Genomic DNA, 20,432 nt, shown 5'->3' on the forward strand with positions numbered 1-20,432 from the left:
AGCCATAAGCTAGGCTGACTTGCTGCTGGTTTATGTATTGGCTTTATTTACTGTTGCTGACAATTACCTGTTCCTGACCTAGCAATTGTATGCTTCCTATACTGACCCTTTGTCTGTGACCCCGACTCGTGTCTTGTGTCTTTCTCTTGTGTACCTCATCTGGTGGATGGATTACCTGTGAATGACCTATAGCTTGTATACTGGACTTGTCTCTGTTGAAATCTTAGTGCTGTATTATCTGTGGGCTCCTGGTCCTCTACCAGCCCTTCCCCAGGCACCATCCCTTGTGCACTAAATCCTGGGGGTAACTGTGTGCTGGGAAACGCAACCAATCTCCTAAGGCTGAGTGGGGGCTTGCTATAGGTGAAGAGTCCAGTATTAGATTTGGGACTGGTGTCTGGTGAGTACTGTTGCTGGACCAGGGCCTTACAGTTCCTTCACTGTCTTTTCAAAACAGGGGTGAGCTTGTCACCTTTGTTTTCCTTCTATCTCACTGTTTGCACACAATATATACATTTTGGAACAAGACTGTACAGCCCCAAGTTAATTAGCATATCAACTTTTTACTAAATTATTAGCAGGCTATTCACCATGATGTCCAAACAAAGGTTCTATAATGTCTGGTAGTCGAGCCATTATTTGCTTATTTGTGTCTTTTATTATTATTATACATCCATTTGTGTTTGTCCTTGTGAGGTTTTGCTGACGTTTCTTTTCTTGGGTCACAAGTGAATAACAATTTTTTTTTGCATCGTTAGATTAGAAAGTTTAGAAACCCCTTGTTAGAACTACATTCCTTGGCAAGTGGCACAGAACTACCTGAAGGTGTAGAGTGTTAGTCTCTCCTGATTTTCACCAGTGCACCCCGCAAGATGTGATGGGTCAGTAAACCTAGTGGCTACCTGACTGCTTTGCTGCTGGCAGATCACTAGGTCACCACCCGGGGTGAGCAGGGAACAGATTAAATTGGTGCAGGAACAGCCCCTGAATAGGTGCCAGGATCAGACAGGCAACAGGCAATACTCATGATTTAGTCAGAGGTTGAGGCAGGCAACGGGCAATGTTTATGGTTAAGACGATCCAAAGTCAGGGCAGGTGGCAGGCATTAATCATCATCAGAATTCTACATATCTACAAAGTGTACAATATAGCGTTCAGTCTGTTCTTCTGAGAATTTAACTTTCTTCTTCTTTTCGTTGTAGTCATATGACTGCAGATTGACTTATTTTTCTGCTGGCCTGCATATCTGGCGACAAATTGCACAACCCATCTCACCCACTCCTCAGAGTTCCAGTACAAGCAAGGGATTTTGAAGTGCTTTTAGCTTCCCATCATCAGATAAAACCCCAAGAAAGCCTAAAATAATTAGCCTGATTTAATAAAACTCTCCAAGGCTGCATAGGATACACTTTCATCAGTAACCCTGGGTGATCCAGCAAAGCTGGAATGGATTTCCTAAAAGTAATTTTCAAACCTGGACCAGATCCATTCCAGGTGTCAGCTTCACTGATGAAAGTGTATCCTCTCCAGCCTTTTCCTGTGCCACTTTTCAGATATGGAGAGATGTTCAGACATTCCCATGTGGCTGCTGACAGCTGGTACCTTGCCAGCTGCTTGGGCATTCATGCCAATGCTCTGGTTCTTAAATAACCAGGGTTTGAACAATTTAAAGTGGTGAGTGGTTTTGACTCTATAGGTTTTAAGCAAACAACCAGTCCAAAAGAGACACTGCTGCAAGACCCTGCTGCAGTTCCGTCTTTTTAGATAACCCATAGAGCTCTGAGAATCCTTTTTAATTTGTTAATGTTTATTATTAAAAGACAACATATATACAATAAGCATACAGTACATAGAACATAAATAATAAACCTACAGTGAAACTATTTAAATAAAACAGCTTTAAAGTTTTACCATATACTATAAAAATGATCCAGCATATACGAGTTGAGAAAACATAAACTGTAGGTCTATTACAAAATCAAATGTCTGCAGATTAAAGAATAGAAGGGTATACATGAACATTTTTTTGAACAGTGAAACAGCAAAAGCCAATAGCAGATTGCAATCAATTAGAATTCAATTCTTTGACAGACGGCAAGTGTAAGCTGGTATTTGATTGCTATAGGTAATGAATAATTTTGTAGGGAAAGGATAAAACTTCTGTCCCTATTAGCTAGATTCTCATTTTTCCTATTGGCTGAGGTAACAAACATGAAAAATGGTGAAACATTTAACAGTTTACAAATGCCACCAGAACAAAAAAAATGAGCAAACAATTTTCCAGCGGGTCACTTATTCTGCTGACAGCTGTCTAAGTGGGGAATTCACCTCCTATTTCCCATTGTGTCTACAGAACATTAAGTGAAGGAAAATCTCCCTAACAGGAAACAGAAAAAAAACGAATTCATGTGTTTTAACCTTTCCCTGACTTTCTCTCTTTTATAAATACATGTTAAATGCTTTATTTCATTACATTATTTTAACAAGCCTGTTAGATACTAATGGAAAGTATATGTGTAAAGGTAAAGGAATTAGCACAAAGGTATATGGAATGTCAAAAGCTTTAAAATCACACTGTATAGTTATGTTACATGCATTCATCCAGATTATTGTTTTGAATCTATATTAAACTTTGTACTTTCATCTACCTCATCAGTTGGCTTTTTGAGGTAAAGTATCTGTTTACCATTTTCTTCTTTGAAGGCCAAAAAATGATCTTTGTGTAGTGATGACTCAAACTTGAAAGCTGTGTGTCCTTTACTAAATTCTTGTAAAAAAAAGATAACTTCACTTTTGTCTCCTCTTATTATACTTGGACAATTTCCAGGCTACAAAAATGAAAATAAGAAAAAATAACACAAAATTAACTTGTAAGATTAACTTGTAATCCTCTGTATTATAAAATATTTATTCACCACAATGGTAACATGTCTTACTATTACATCTTACTCGCCATGAAAAGTGTTCTTTTACCATTCTTTACCATTAGACATTGTGGCAATGCTTATGGGTGGCAGAGGTGGCTTTCCCTGCTAATCCACTGGCAACATATTTTATTTATTATCAAAGAAATATTTACACATTAGGCCTGATTTATTAAAGCTCTCCAAGGCTGGGGAGGATACACTTTCACCAGTGAAGCTGGGTGATCCAGCAAACCTGGAATGGATTTCTTCAAAATCATTTGCTGTTTGCTAGCAAATATTTTGAATCCTGTACCAGATCCATTCCAGGATTGTTGGATCAGCCAGCTTCGTTTGTTTAATAAATCAGGCCCATTGTCACAATAGTCTAAACCAGGTTAGGGCCAGTAAAACAATTACACAATGTAAAAGAAGTGATTTAGCGGGTGCTGTTGCATTTGGCACCAAATGTTGTGTGTCTATAGGCTCTTTAATTAAACTCCAGCCCTGGTTCTACCCTTAGGGCTTTGGGCCTGCAACAGTGAAAGTTGTTTCTGAAACATTGTGGGTTGTAATTTGTACAGATCCGTAGATGGGGACATACTGGTTTAACAGGTTAAGAGGAGATAATACCATTATTGTTTATAACTGCCAGCAGTTGTAAGCTGAATGGCGAGATCTCAAAGATAAGAAACCTAACCTAAATTTTTGACAATATGATCCGATGACAGGATGACAGATAACCCCATTTCAATGCGTATGTATAGTTATAGTTTAAACAAAAATTAGAATAAATGATTTAGTCTCACCTTAAAGACAATTTGCTTTTCTGATGTGCAACACAAGTGATATTGTTTCTTATTGACGGAGACAGCAAATGCCACAGAAAGCCATTCTGACGGAGGGGCTGTTCTGTACTTTTCAATCAAGAAGTTTTTTTGATCTGTCAAAACAAATTATTTATAAAGTGCTTGCAGCAGCAAATTGTTCAAAATGGTAAATTACATTTGATTTAAAACATATGTATAGTATACCTTGACAATAACATTTTCATATTTGTTGTGTTCTGGTTTTATAAATATACAGTTGAAGGTGTTTTGTTATACCCGTTGGATGAGAGCAAAAATACCTTTGATCTTATCATAGCTACCCTGAGTCCTGTGCACTTTTCCTGGGTTTTTTTTAAAGAGTCATATTTGATTAGCTAGTTTCTATGTTGGCATTACAGATCGCATAGCCTTTATGCTATTGAGAATATACTAGGGGGGTAATTAAGTAAGTTACAAAAAGACAATTAGCAGAGCTGATACCACTCAATTCACAAAAATGCTGTGTGTTGTCATTGTCAACCTACAACAAGGTTTATAAACTAACTTCTTTTTTGGTATCTAAAAGTATTTTTCTGTCTTATAAAAGGATAAAACATTAGGCAATATTTATATATTGTAGATTTTGTTACTTAAAAACTGATATGAGATGAATTAGGTTTATATTTGTACCTGTTACCAAATGGCTACATTCTAATCTCTATTTCTGGTCTTGCTATACATATGCAATACAGTTCTTTGAAAATCTTTATAAAACCAACACCAGCTAAATTGTAAAATTTACCCTAAAATCAATTTACCTTGAAAAATACCAATAAATCATACACAGAGAAAAAGTTCTGACACTACCCAGAAGTGCGAGTGGCAAATCAATCAGGTATTTTTGCACAATTGAAAATATATTATTTTGTATTGTAAGAAATAAAGCATGGGGAAATGTGAATGTATTGCATAGATCATCGGCCTAACAAACCTGATAAATGCGTCAATGCATTGTAGTGGCATTTATTTTTTTTGGCACTCCAGGGGACAATAACTACAATGTATGGTATCACATTGTTCTGTAATGTGCTCTAGGGAGTGTCCAAATTTTCCACCATTTAGATGCCTTGAACATACACAAAAACATGTAATAACACAACACATAGCAAAGTTAGGATGTGAATGGGTCATAAGTTTACCTTCATCTGCCTAACTCAAGATGAAGAATCAAGCAGAGCAAAGATGACGATAGCTAATATAAAGGTGATATGACTGGGGGGTGGAACAGCTGGAGAGCAAGTTTCTTGTCTCAGGCCTGTCCAGCTGACAGTTCAGTTTTTAAGACTGCAAACAGAACTACCCCCATATTGTAACCATCAGTGCTTTACTGTCAGTTTGACAGCTTGAATTTCCTCTGTGTATTTGGAGAACTTAGATCTCATGGCATGGCATGGCAGTCAAACCAACAGCTGATCCCCCCTGATTAACCTTAGAATATGGCTTTCCTGCTAATTTGTGAGACTGAGCTGTAAGTTTGGCAGCTCTGTCATACTCTGTGTATATGGAGGCTAGGAGTGCCCCCCTGTATGAATGAAGGCTGCAGATTGGACCTAAAACATTCCACTATGGCTAAAACTTGTAGATGAGGCTGAAACTCAACTGTCTTTTTTAAAAGTATGTATTTCAGAGCCTAAAAACAACTATTAAAAATAGGTTTACCCCATCTCTATACTCAATGCAATTCTCCTCTGTGGCCCCGTGTCTGTCTCTGGGTTGATTATTGTTCATCATGTAACAGTAACATGCAGACACTGACATTTGATAAACACAGCAAAACAGTACATGGGCCCCTGATACATCCTTCACTGCTTTATAGCTATGTCCCTATCAGGTGCTTTATCTGTGAAAGAAACAATTACTGTATTGCTTTGTTGTATGTTGCAACAATCAAAAAATCTACCTTTGGATTGAGGAGCACTTTCCGTTGTCAAAAATACTGCAATGACATTATCAGGTCCCTCGTATTGAGCTGCCAAGCATTGGTTAAAGTAGTTCTTTATAATGCACTCGATGGGATTTTTTCCAATTTTATAGTCATCTGACTGTAAACCTATAAAACAGATAAAAGACATTTTTGACTATCCATAAGAACACAGAAAGTAGTGTAGGCTATATATTTTGTACCCGATTCCACACCACCCCCAAAATAAATTGCTTTTTACATACGGGCAACTTGAATTTTTAAGTGGTTAATAAAATTCTGCCCTGTAAATTGCCATTACCGAATACCATCAACCAAAAACATATATATATACCGTATTTTTCGGACCATAAGACGCACTTTTTTTCCCCCTAAAGTGGGGGGAAAATCAGGGTGCGTCTTATGGTCCGGAAATCAAATGAATTTTTTTTTTCTTGTTTTCCCGTGCGGAAAACCTGGTGCGCCTTATAGTCCGGAGCGTCTAATGGTCCGAAAAATACGGTAGGTCAGGAGGTTGACAGATAGATTTGAGTGTCATCAGCATACAGATGGTACTGTAAGCCAAAGGAGGATATGAAACTACCAAGAGAGGATGTGTACAGAGAAAAGAGAACCGGTCCAAGGACTGACCCTTGTGGAACACCAACAGGGAGGAGAGTGGGTGAGGAGGAGTTACCATTGAACGCAGATGCTGGGCGGGCATAGGACGTGTGTGGCTGGAGGGCAGGTTCAGGTGGAAAATTTAAAATAGTAAGTAATTTTACATTTTGACATTTAAAAATACTAAAATAATCAGACCACCAGGGAAGTTAAGCTATAGACCCTTTTGATGCTGAAAGTACAAAACGCCAACTGTTTTAATCTTTTGCCAGTCAGTATAAAAAGAAAGTGAGAACCAGAAAATGAAAGAAAGATAAAGACACAGTCACAGGTATCAATGTTAAAACCAAATTTTCATATGGCCCCCATCATACTTTCCTACCTTCAAGATGTAAATGAGAAATAATATCTCCTGGATATCTGGTAAATGTTATGACGATGCCTCCTATTTTAAGAAAGCAATGCTGTACAGTAAAACAACCCCTTTTTAATTTTCAGTACCAAACGTGGTAACCCCAAGCCACACCCGGGGTGGAATTATAAGGCAATTTTAAAGCTTACCCGGTCCCCACGTGCCCGGGGCATCTTCCAGCGGTGCCCATGGCGTCCTCCAGTGAGAGGAGGTGTACAGAGAAAAGAGAACCGGTCCAAGGACTGACCCTTGGGGAACACCAACAGGGAGGAGAGTGGGTGAGGAGGAATTACCATTGAAAGAAACTTGAAAGGAGCGGTCAGACAGATAGGAAGCAAACCAAGAGAGAGCAGTGTCACTGATACCAATGGAGCGCATGATTTGTATTAGAAGGGGGTGATCAACAGTGTCATTATTTTAATTACTCCAAAGTAATGCATTATAATGGTTTGTTCTTAATAATTTTCTAGAGTCACCTAGACTCTTATTTACACTACAGATCTTACCAAAAGACCAGCAGCCCAAGCACCTCCAAAAAGTATGCTCCCAAATCATCTCTATTCAACAAACATATTAAGTCAAAAAATGTAATGGGGGCGGGGTACCTTTACTTTACTTACCAAAGATCAATACACCTGGCCGGAATAGTGGAGTGGTGCTGCCACAACAAAACAAAGTTGTGGGTTCAAATGGAGCAGCATAAAAGCCAGCAGAAAGTCACGCTACAGAAAGAGATAGGCCCAATAATCTGGCCAACCCTTGAAAGCCTTTCATCTCTCTAATAAAATCAAGTATAGGGAATCCCTTCTTCCCATTTAAAATTCTGTTGAGTAGCATTACCAGGCTGAAGACACAAAACAAAGCCAGATTTTGTTACTTGCTCAGAGGTCCTGCTTGGCTTTCTGAAAATCAGATCACATCCATTACTGACCCTAATATGTACTATTGAAGGGGAATACAGATTTGCTATTTCATTACCTTCTTCAACCTAATGGCTAGAATGGGTTCATTACATGGGGGAATTACAACTAATGTGTAACTCTGAGTGTTGAAACATACCTCAACCTAACCATGGCCAGTGTGAATATAGCCTTATAAATGCAATATGTTCAATGTGAATTTATGTTATCTTTATCTGTCTTGTTTAAATAAAGACTACAAAATATGCTTTAATTCAAAGTACACTATAGAAGAAAAGAGTATGACTGAAAAAAAGTCATACTCAACAGAGGTGATACTTACAACTAAGACAAATATAATCATCTTCAGCGTCAAATGTACCATATTCTATTTCTGTAAAAAAAAAAAGATCATTATTACTTCATATTCCTTGTAAGTCACATTTTGTTACCCTTTTTAATATATTTTTATGTGATCTTTGAGTTATGTAGCTACTGGTAGTTCTCTGTTGATCCCGGTGGTGTATTTGTTACTTCCTATGTAGCAGCTCATAATTTAGCCCTACTGAATTGCAAGCCTCATATCTGTTCTTTACGTTCAGGTAATGATGGTGTTTCTTAGCCTGTGCTAGGTACCCAGAGTGTTGCTAGCCCCTGCTAACTTTTCTTACTTCTTGCTGTTAGCCCCTGCTAACTTTTCTTACTGTATTTTTCTTCTTTTCTCTTCTATTCATACCCTACCTACCCCCTGACCAAAGTTATAGACCCTAGATGATTTGCAGTTCAAATTAAGAGATTTACCCTTACTTCCTATTCATTATTGAAAAAGAAAGTGCGGAGGAAGTTTCTAAAGTCACATACAGACATCAGATAATTGTTGCTGGAAATGATCTTTGTGATTGTTTCCAGTGAAAGATGAAAGAGCGAGCTCTATACACACAGTACTATGCTATTAAATGAAAATGGGAGGAGGACAAGTGAGTGGCACCCCACTGTGCTCCACTCCATAGGAGTAGAAGGACCAAAGAACATTTATTCATCATTCCTCATGGTGGAGTGATGAAAGATGTCGGGGGACCCCTGTACACATGCCAAATTTTCACAACTGTTCATCCCAGGCAACATTTTTTTGACGTTTACTGCACTTTTTACTGCATGAACTTTCTAAGGGACTGTGAGATGCTGAAAACCCACATTCCAGAATTAGTGGAAAGTAATGATGTCAGTCTGAATTGCATAAAATGTGACGCGTCTTGATATTGCACCACAAGTCACAAATGCCTTCAGTGGTTTTATTTTTGTTGCTTAATACTTACCAGGCTAGACTATAGCACATTAAAATGTTATTGCACTACAACGATGCAAGATATAGTAACGAGGGCCACAACAGTAGATAATTCCATACTGTCATAACTGCTTAGATCCCAGAGATGAGTGTGACATTCTTAAAGAAATGTTAACACTCTGTACAATCAGTCAAAGTCAAAATCTAAATAGATAACATTTAATTTGCTGGTTAGGAAGTCCCAGGAAAATGCAGGACAAGGCTTTAGGGAGTGAAGCACAGTTGGCTCAGAGGCTAGCACTCTTCGAATCTCGACCAAGACACTATCTGCAAGGTGTTTTTTAATGTGTTGGCATGGGATTCCTCTGGGCACTCCAGTTTCCTACCGCGTCCCAAAACATGCAGTTGAATTATTTAATTCAAAATTGGCCTTAGATGGTTTTAGGACAATAACATCAGATTGTTAGCTCCTCTGTGGGACAGTTAGTGATATGACTATAGAGTGTGCAAAAAACAATCCTCCTTCATCAGGTATAATAGATGTCTTTTAGCTGTGATTAAGGGGGATTGTTTGTCTGTGTATACATTTTTTGGAATCTGGAAGCCCCCTTTAGATAAGTGGTCCCCTAGATATCCACCCCTTTACTTTGGGGAATAACTACAGAGATATCCAGTACTTCTTACCAATTCTTAAACAGGGTTAAAAAATCCTTGGAAATAAAAAGTCCCCCCCCCCCAAAAAAAAAAAAAAAGATGGTTTTTGACATATGAAGGTCTGGTTTTTGCCAAAAGGAGAAAGAAGCCGGCAAGCTAGATTCCACAGGACCTTTTACAGATAGGAGTGGGGGCACATGTCCCCGCCCCACCCATGTCCTATCCAAGAAGGTCCCAAGCCCATAAAAAGGGTCTAGTTTTAATTTTAGTGGGCAACACACTTTTTATTCTTTGTAAATGATTAACCTTCAACCAGATCATGAATGCTCTCATTGTTTCCATTGTATTTGTTTATACAACTCCCCAGCCTATTCCCACCTACACATAACTTAGTGTAATTTTACCTGAAAGGCTTATTAAACCTATTAAAGCCCATTTCCTGCATTTGGTCCAAAGGTTGACTTGAATTTTGGGCCAAATAATATTTTGGGTGAAAAATTGAACAGAATTTCTACAAATTTGACCATCCTTAATTAAAACTCAGAAAACAATTCCAGCCCCACACTGACAATCTTAATAATAGCTAAAATGTATTCCAACATATACAGAAAATCCCCACTGTGATCCTCCTGTTCTGATACATTTCACCCTAAGAGCCTTAGTGATATAGGGGATCATGGTGGGAGTAATCTATTTATGTCAGGAAAAATACATTTTTACTATTATCATTTGTAACTGTCTTTAGGGTCATCAGCACAATGGATTCAGGGCAGGAACGGCATCCTTAACTATTTAACCTATAACTTAACTAAGGACAAATAAGGAGCTGAGCCAAGACAGAAATCATGTAATACAATACTGAATATTTATTTATGTACTTGTATTTATATGGCACCAACATATTGTGCAGCATTTTACAAAGTCCATTGTTATTTAACTAACTGTCCAACAAAGGAGCTCACAATCTTATGTCCCTACCATAGTCATATGTCATTAGCAGTCTAAAGTCAGGTTTTTGAGGGAAAGCCAATATATCTAACTGCATGTTTTTCGGGATGTGGGAGAAAACCAGGGTGCAAACATAGGGACAACTTACAAACTGTTTCCTGGCCCAGATTCAAACCTGTGACCTAGTGCTGCAAAAGCCAGAGTGCTAACCACTAAGCCAAACATGGATTTTTTTTTTTTTGCGGTATAACAATTGTTAAAAAAACAAATAATTATGCCTGTCAAAATCAGATGAAAATGACTTTAAAAAAGTTAAATACACAGGATTACACATATTAACAAATATCCTAAAAAATATCTTGCCTATGGTTTGTTAAAGTTTATTGCAGCTGATGTGGATAGTACACAAAGGAAAAAGACTATCATGTGTCTTGCAAGTAAAGATAACTCTATCCAAGAAACATACTACAATGAAAACAAAGCTGTTCTATTCAATACCACTACAAAGCTAATATCATAACGTAAAAACTTACCAGATAACTCAAACTGCTGACAATAATTCCGCGACATGATGTATATCAGTAACTCTGCTAAAGAAGAAAGCAATATGTAATGTGAAAGTTATGCACAGCTTACTTATTGAGTAGGCAGGCTGAAAAATGTCTACACAGTCACTTGAGACTACTATTGCACTTTCCTGTGGGTGTATCTAAATTACTTATTACCTCATCCGGTTGCTGCAACATATTTTCAGCTTTATCATGTATCTGTATGTGCATATCAGACACAATAAAAAAATAAATGCTCTATTCTCTTCAAATGTCATTTATTTATAGAAAATTAGGTTAAACAGCCTGGGTAATTAAACTAACATAATAAAAAGTACATGGTTGTAGTCATCTAAAACGTATTATGTTTCATTTACACACATATTGTCCAAAGCCCTTAGTTCTACAAGGATATAGGTAAAAGTGTACTATGGTGGTTTAAAACTGCCGATGTAGCTTTAGAACAGTGGTCCCCGACCTTTTTGGAGCTCCACAAAATGCATGGGCTACAGACCGCACATGTAAGCGGAGCCGGGTGCCACTCAAAGGGGAAAATACTTCCCCCAGAGTGACGTCATGATGCCAGAACCTGCCCACTCTCCCATCGCAGGTCTGAGCCTGTCCAGAGACACAACCTGCCTACTTCCCTGAGCCTGCGATCCGTACAGGTAATATGGTTCGCTGCTCTGGTAAGTGTACCCCCCCAAGCCCCCCAAGGAGACCCCGCTGGGAGGTGCACCGCTGGGCCGCTGACCGTAGACCAGGGGTTGGGGACCTCCTGCTTTAGAGAACCAAGAACAGTTGTATTTAGGGTTATAGAAGAATCCTAATATGCAGGCTTCTACTAATACATTATTATAATGCGAGCTGTTACTTTGCTGTGCACAAATGTGCGCATGCACAGCTCAGCATATCCCAGTTTCCACTGTGGCTGCTGGTAGTGAATAAACCTTTGCGCATGTGCAGGATTTACATCATCCTTTCCTATCCAAACAAGATGACTGAAGATCGGCAAACTAGAAGCGGAGCAGTAGATGGCGGCACCCGTGACATTATAGGGATAGGTGAATGTATTGGAAAAATTGCAATCAGCCAGGTAAGGTTTTTTTTTTATTGTAGAAGGGACATCACTTTTTTGCAATTAAATTTTTAAAGGGTTTAGTTCTGTTTTAAATGCTACCAAAATATTATAGCCCTCTCACGTGTGTTAATGTTTTAATGTCAGTAAAATAGCTTTTTCATAGTGTGCAAGTACTGTGGATCTTCATATTAGAAAGTTTGTGAGAATGTTGAAGGTGCATGTTTGCTGCCTTTCTCTTCTGTTATAAAAAAACAATATTGATTATTAGACTTAGGGCACCCCCTCATTCTATTTAATAGATTTGTGTAACTCAATATTGCCCTTTAAGCAACATAAAAAAGATCCTCAGTCTGGTGAATACATTTTTTTAATTCATTTATTTGCAATGTTACTTGTCCCATTTGGTGCTCCTATACCTTTCCTCACCAGATACCAGTCCCCCAATCTAACACCGCAGTCTTAACCTATAGCAAGCCCCCGCTCAGCCTCAGGAGACTGGTTACGTCTCCCAGCACTTACTGCGCAAAGGATGGTGTCTGGGAATGGGCTGGCAGCAAGCCAGGAGCCCCCAGATAAAACAGTACCAAGAATACAACAGAGCCAAGTCCAGAATACAGAGCAGATGTCATACACAGAATATCTGTCCACCAAATGAAGTACAAATGAAAAGGCACAGGCAGAGTCGGGGTCACAGGCAAAGGTCGGTCCAGGCTGAGTTCAAGCGGGTTGTCAGGAACAGGCAAAGGTCAGCAACAATATATCAGACAAAAGCACACTTCAGCACAGATTAGGCCAGCTATACGCTACAATAGGCACTGGTGACTGGGAGCAGAGAGGCTATAAAGCCCGAGCAGCCATTAGCAGTGCAGGACTGAGTCAGGGTCAGAGCTATTTGACCTCCGAAATCCCCTTCAGCTGTGCACAGCCTCACAGAGTGGTGCTGGGTATGCGAAAAATACATTAGGCTGCATGGCTAAAGGGAGGCAGGGGCTGCTGGTATCTTAGTTTTCCTGGCTGCTGCAAATGACATTGCTGGGCAAAATAAACAGTGTTTCATACTGCGATTGCGCACAGCACAGAGTCACCGGACAGATGAGCATTTCCTAACAATATAATTTATCATTTGAGGTTCACCTCTAAGGAGATTTAAACAAAGATTTGATTTTTTTTTGGACATCAAACCAAACAAAGGAATATAAAACAATTAAGAACTAGTAACTCAAAAAGTACAAAACAGCTTGACAGAGAGAGGTGTTTGAGTTCTAAAGTATGGACGCATGCTATCTGAGCTCCTGGTTTCAGTATTTAAATTGAATCAGTACACTGGTTTACAACTTCTTTCTTTGACCTCCTAAAGAAAAAGAGACAACTATATGTGGTATGTTAAAGCCATGTGGTTTTTAGTATGGACTGAGGATATGGCTGTAGATTACAGCGGCTTCAGAAAGTATTTAGACCTCCTTCACTTTTTCAGTTTTGGTATGTTGCAGCCGGATGTTACAATCGTTTTAATTCCTGTTTTGTTAATATTCTACACTTAGTTCCCTGATAATGAAAATGTAAAAATAGAAATTTAGCTCAGGTTCCTCCCAATTCTCTTGATTGCTGTTGAGATGTTTCTGCCCCTTAAATGGAGTCCATCTGTGTTAAATTAAATTGATAGGACATGATTTGGAAAGGCACACAGCACTTTTTAGAAAGACCTCATAAATGTCTTATCAGAGCAAAAACCAAGCCATGAGGTCAAAGGAACTGCCTGCAGAGCTAAGATAATGGATTTTTGCAAAGAACAGATTAGGGGAACGCTACAAAAAAATGTCTGAGGCACTAAGGGTTACCAAGAGCACAATGGGCTCCATAATTCTCTAGTGGAAGAAGTTTGGCACAACCAGGATTCTAAGAGCTGGTCATCAGCCAAACTTGAGGGAGAAGGGCCTTGGTGAGAGCGTAACCAAGAATCCGATAGTCACTCTGATTGAGCTTTAAAAATCCTGTGTTTTGGGAATAGGACCAAGCTCCAAAAGGATAACTGTGAGGCCTCCACCAATCTGGGTTTTATGGCAAGGAGGCTGGAAGCAAGCAAAACACATGAAAACCCACTTGGAGTATTGCAAAAACACATAAAGGACTTTTAAACTGATAATACCAAGATTGAACTGTTTGGCCTCAATTCCAATCGTTGTGTCTGGAGGAAACCAGGCACAGCTCCTCATCTGCTCAATAACATACCAACAATGAAGCATGGTGGCAGCATCATGCTGTGGATCTGTTTTTCAGTACCAGGTACTGGGATACTGGTCAAGCTTGAGGGAAAGCTAAATGTAGCAAAGTACAGAGATATCCTCAATGAAAACCTTTTTTTCAATGCTCAGGACTGGGCCCAAAGGTTCATGTATCATCATGAAAATGATCCAAAGCACACAGGGAAGACAACACAGATGTGACTTAGGCACATCTCTGTGACTGGCCATAAATGGGCCCAGTGTAAATTTCTTTTTTTTATTATGTCAATATGGGGTACTGAGTGTAAATTAATGGGAGAAAAGTATTTAAATGACTGTAGAATCAGGCTGCAACATAATAAAACTGAAAAAAGTGAAGGAGGTCTAAATATTTTCTGAAGCCACTATATATGTCAGAATGTTAGCGGATCTCTTCCTCTTGGCCCTCTAAATCTCTCTTCTCCCCTCCTTTGTTTTGTTGTCGGTTGGTACAATAGGAGTGTCTTTAGATAAGAGATTAGGGGTTCTTTGTGGGTAATAAAAAATTAATAAAAGTAATAAATGTTATATGATCAAGCTTCAACTAATGTGTAATCTTCTGTGCGTTTATTTATTTTGATATTTGATTGCGCTATTGGTATGGCCGACGTTGTAATAATTAATATATTCATTTTACATGTACTTTATACATTGTAACAAAGATGGAACATTCAGATTTACACTGTTACTATATTGTTACTTAATATGTTTTCAATTTATACTTTGCTTGGATCTTTAAATATTAATTTGAGTAGATACCACTTTTGCATCTCATCTTCCCAACTCACTCACTTATCATTCATATCTCACACACATCCTCTCCCAAGAAAATTGGGAAACCAAGTCCAGTGAGAAAAGTCCTGAACAAATTCTCACATCAAATCCTCCCCTGCAAATGCGCAATTCATACATTTCTGGCACATGCTCAAAGCCTTTCCACAAGGAGGCTGAAGCCAAGCCTATATCAGGCTATATTTGTCTACATCTTAAACAGGGGTGTAGTTGTAAAAAAAGAAGAGGGGGCACGTTATGTGCCTGCCCCACTACACCCCTGCCTGTGTCACTCAAACGGGAAGAAACTTCCCCCTGAGTGACATCATGATACCAGAACCTGCCCACTTTCCCATCGCAGGTCTGAGCCTGCAATGGTACAGTGGGCGGGTTGTGTTCAGAGAGATAACCTGCCCACTTCCCTGAGGCTGCAATTCAATACAGGAGACATGGTCCACGGCTCTAACCGGTTCTCCCCCCCCCCCCCCCCAACAGGGTCCTTCTCCTGAACCGACCAGAACCGCGGATCACCAATGAATTCTTTGTATAAAAAGAGTGGACACGCGCGCCCACTTCTGAAAATAGTGACACTACACCCCTGATCTTAAAACCATTCTCATCTAGGTAGGGTATTTTTCTATTTTTCGTTTACTTCTATTTAATATTATCAATTTTACTTAACTCAAAGCATACCATATAATTATTCAAACCTTCTCACTTTCTAACTAATATTACTCTTACACACTCATAGGTGTGTATGTGTATGTAGGTATGTATGTGTGTATGCACTTTTTAGATACTTTTTGATCATTCATTTCCATTACCTAGCTACATCAGATTCATTTTTTAAAAAATGAAGCATAGACAAATTTGGACATTACATGTAATAACCTTACAACCAGAAAGTTTTGTTGAATATCTATTTTGTTATGTTATTTTTCTGAATTTGATTTACAAACATAAACGTTTTTCAATTAATTGACCTTATACCTTTTACTTTTATGTCAGTTCTTTGTATGGTTTTCACAACCCCCTGGGAGAGCCCATAAGGTAAGTATTCGAGAAACCTATACTTTTCTACAAATGCTTAACATATGGTACCTCTATAGGGGACTATGGACCTCTAACATTTGATAAAGGAAAAATTTGTATAGCTTTCAGTTTCAAGAAACCCTGCAAATACTAAAGTGGTTGGGACTCTAATATCTTATCTAATTGCATTACAACTGTCATTATTATTTCAAGTTGTCAACTATTATCTGTCACTACAATATACGTGTGCCTATAAAAAAAAAACCCTTTTATTTACTTCTCTATTTTTGATCAATGTACAAGGGGTTAGTATAGAAATTTTTTGCAACTCTAAAGTATTAGGAAGTACACACTACTATTTCCTTATGGATAAGATATGAGGAAGGGACATTTATATTATTAAGGTAAGGATTAAAGTGGACAGTGTTTTCCACAGGTTTGTTTGCTCCTATTCAGGTCAATTAACTTTTACAGAAATATTATGAGAGGAAATTGACTCAATAGCAGAAGATAATATGATCATAGGGTGTGACCTGAATTATTGTTTAGAACCCATGTTAGATACATCAGCAGATAAAACAAGTTTGTCATTCTCAACACACACAATTTTTAAAAACAGACTTCTAAGGACAGCTAGTGGGTATTTGGAGGATATTAAATTCTAAAATAAGAGATACTTTTTTCACCTCTTCATAAAAATTATATAGGAACAGATTATATATTAATGTGTCAGAAACTGCAGTCACAACTAAGTGAAACAAGGATTACTTGTTTTGATTACTCCTTGATTATGACTGGATGTGGAGACCAGATATACAGTACTTTTACACACCTGCAACCTCCTTCCTAGATAAATCCAACTTTTTCCTGAACCTCCTACTTCCTTCAGAAGAAATTCTATTTTCATATTTCCTTTGCAGAATTGGCCAACTGGTAACTATAAGCTACTGCAAAATCAGCAAGGAACATGGTGAATGTATGAGGCACACTGCCAAAGTCATGATATTTTAGGAACATTTGTACACAGGGGGTTCCTAAGATTATTCACCAGAGGCAGACAGAATAGAAGACCACATACTAGAAATATGTTGTAAACACTAGCTGTAGTAAAATAGTACAAACTTTATAAACGCTAGATACACAAGGAGGATCATTTTACTTGCCCTTTCAAAAAAATCAGGCAGTTCCTCTAAATCATTTATACATCATGCCCTTTCAGCAGAAAAAATATAGTTGAAAAAAGGTGCAGTTTTAATTTGTTCAGGAATAATCCTTTAAAACTTGGTTATAAAAAATGTTATTGGCATTCTGTAGCAACACACCTGTTGCTAGATCCAGAGTGGTAATATCAATATCATTATCTAAGAACAATTTCCAAATAGTTGACACACTAAGAAGTAAGGGTTGAAGAGAAGCAGTGTGTAAATCACCGTTTCAGGTCAATTATCTTTTCAAAGATTTTTTATTTATTTTTAAACAATGGTAAACAATAATGTCAGTGTAGAAAAAGAAAATACGAGAATAACTTTGATCAGCAGTGTTATAAACAATAGTCTCTGTACATTAAAAAGAAGAGGTGGGTAAATGGGGATGGGAAGGCCAGGGAAGAATAGAGGAGGTATAGGTATAAACTAGATTAAATTTGTGGACCAACATAGAACAAAGTTTGACAGCAAAAAGGGAATTGAACAAGGAGAGAAGTTTAATTAAACCATCTAGGAAAGCACATACAGCTAAAATCGCCTTATGTTACCTGAGCTAAATAGACACTATAGTTGGTAGAGTCTTGGTATTGTAACCAGTAGAACCAGGTATTGCTGAACTTCTCCTCTGTACCATGAATGCTGCATGTTAGATTTTCCATGAGCATAATCTTGTCAATCTTTTGAAACCAAAGTCCAATGTTAGCCGGAGTTAGTTGCCTCCAAAGTAGAGGCATGCATGCTCTGGCTGCACTAACCATATGTTTAAGAACCGAGTTGCGATATGCTTTCTGAGGTCTATCATTGAGATGGAGAAGGAAGAACACTAGGTCATCTAGTATTGGTAGGTCTGTGAACTTCTGCATGATGTTTCTAACCTTACCCTAAAATGGCCTGAGTTTAAGGCATGACCAGAATATATGTAGACGTGTTCCCCTATCTGTATCACATCTCCAACACCTATCTGAGATACTAGGGAAAATCTGATGTAAGTGTGTAGGTACCTAATACCACCTTGTTAGTACTTTGTATCCTAATTCTTGAAATTTGCTGCTGATTGAGGATTTGTGGGCCAATGATAATAACTGCATGTGTTGAGATTCCTAAAATGTCAGGGTCCCGTTCCCATGATCTCAAATAGATTGGTAAAAGAACCCTGAGGAGGAGCATGTAACAGTTGTACAGGTTGTGAAAGCATATGGTGATCCACTCCCTCCTCAATACACAATCTTTCAAAGATTGTCAAGGAGTAAACAATTTGTCGAGCCTGGGTTACTTAGGGTATGTTTTCCCAGAACACGACGTCCTGGGTCTTCTATCCCTGGAGGAAAAAATGGGTTACCAATCACAGGTAGAAGTGGGGAAGGTGACGGTAAAGATTGGAGGATTTTTTATATTTAGCACAGACTCATGTTGTTGGACCTATGATAGGGTGTTTCTGTTGCGATGTCATCTGTGCATGTGGAAGCCGTGGTATTGCAGGCAGTGGAGTATTGCTAATTAACTGTCCAGGCCCACCCTTTGCTTTTATGGAGAGTGGAGGCACCAGTCCACCACTCTTGTGAGGTGTGCAGCCACATAATATAGAGAGAGGTTTGGCATTCCCATGCCTCCCTGAGTTTTGGACAGGAAAAGTGGTCTACAGGTTTATCCATGGATTTTCACCCCCGCAGACAAAGTTCAACAATATAGAGTTTGCATTTTAAAGGAAGGAGTTGGGTATGGTAACCCAGAGTGCTTGAAACAAGTATAACAGTCTCAGGAGAACATTCATTTTTATGTCACCTATGTGACTAAATCAAGACATAAGACCATTGGTTCATCTCTGGATATCCATCCAGATTCTTAGGAATAGAGGAGCAAAATTTAGTTCAGTTATCATGGGTAGGTGTCATGGATTATAAGTGCCTAGGTATTTAAGTGCTGTATTGGACCATCTAAAGGAATATGAATGGGAGATCTGTGTCCATGGTTTCGGATTTAGAGTAGTGGGTCAAAAATCTTTTGAAGAAATATTCTGCCTGATTAAATTAAGTTCTCCAAGACTGGGGAGAATATACTTTCATCAGTGAAGCTTGGTGATCCAGCAAACCTGGAATGGATTTTTTAAAAGTAATTTTCCCTTTGCTAGCAAACGTTTTGAATCCTGGACCAGATCCATTCAAGGTTTGCTGGATCACTGATGAAATCGTATCCTCTATAGGTTTGGAGAGCTTTAATACATCAGGCCTATTATAAGGAACACTTGATAATATAATATTAGGGTTTGACCTTAATTGTTCTGCCAATATTAGAAACATCAACAAATAAAACAAGTTTTTTATACTCATCATATGGCAGACTTCCACCAAAGTGGATGTTTGGAGGATATCCAAAAACAAGAGATTATATTAATTTTTCACCTCTTCATAAAATTCATACAAGGATATATTTATGTCTCTGAACCTGGTGCACAACTAAGTGAAACAGAGATTGAACCTATTCACTATTCCGATTAATCCTTGATTATGGCTATATTAGTTATATTGAGAAATAAATCAGGTCACTGGATGTGGGGGTCTCAATTCTTCCATTTTTAGGTATTGCTTAGGTATTAAAGGAAGAAATAGATTATTTTGAATTTAATATTTGTCCAGATCTTTGTCTGTTAGAGATCTGAGCACTGAGTAAATATACTAATAAGCTATTTATCCAATAGTGTTCATGAATTAGGAAAAAAGAGAATCTAAAATTAAACCATTAAAGAAGAAGGTTAAATTCTCTTCTGAGAGGCACAAACTCTCAGAGGGCACAAACTAGAATTACTTTGTAAACACTAGCTGTTGTAAAATAGTATGGACTTTATGAATGTTTGCTGCATTAGATTCACAAGGAAGGGAATCTAACTTGTCCTTTTAAAACAATTCAGACAGTTCTTCAAAATCATTCATGCCCATTTAGCAGAAAGAATATACGTGAACATTATTCAAATAACATACAATCAGGTAGAAAACATAAATATGATTAATGTACAAGATCAGTGTTAAGAGACAATTATCTGGTCGGT

At 38.2% G+C, this 20,432-nt stretch overlaps 2 protein-coding genes across 2 annotated transcripts in view; both read right to left on the reverse strand.

Moving 5' to 3' along the window:
• The window catches only part of PCSK7 (proprotein convertase subtilisin/kexin type 7), a 501,704-nt gene that overhangs the window by 166,323 nt on the left and 314,949 nt on the right, over positions 1 to 20,432 (reverse strand). The window lies entirely within an intron of this gene.
• On the reverse strand, positions 1,790 to 11,167 carry LOC140340777 (interleukin-18-like). Its single transcript, XM_072426155.1, has 5 exons — positions 11,025 to 11,167; positions 7,948 to 7,998; positions 5,673 to 5,822; positions 3,713 to 3,846; positions 1,790 to 2,828 (listed from the first exon to the last, which is right to left on the reverse strand). Exons 1-5 carry the CDS (start codon positions 11,059 to 11,061, stop codon positions 2,607 to 2,609), a joined length of 594 nt encoding a protein of 197 aa, XP_072282256.1. The 5' UTR covers positions 11,062 to 11,167; the 3' UTR covers positions 1,790 to 2,606.

The sequence above is a fragment of the Pyxicephalus adspersus genome, chromosome 11, assembly GCF_032062135.1.
Source record: "Pyxicephalus adspersus chromosome 11, UCB_Pads_2.0, whole genome shotgun sequence".
Classification (NCBI taxonomy): domain Eukaryota; kingdom Metazoa; phylum Chordata; class Amphibia; order Anura; family Pyxicephalidae; genus Pyxicephalus; species Pyxicephalus adspersus.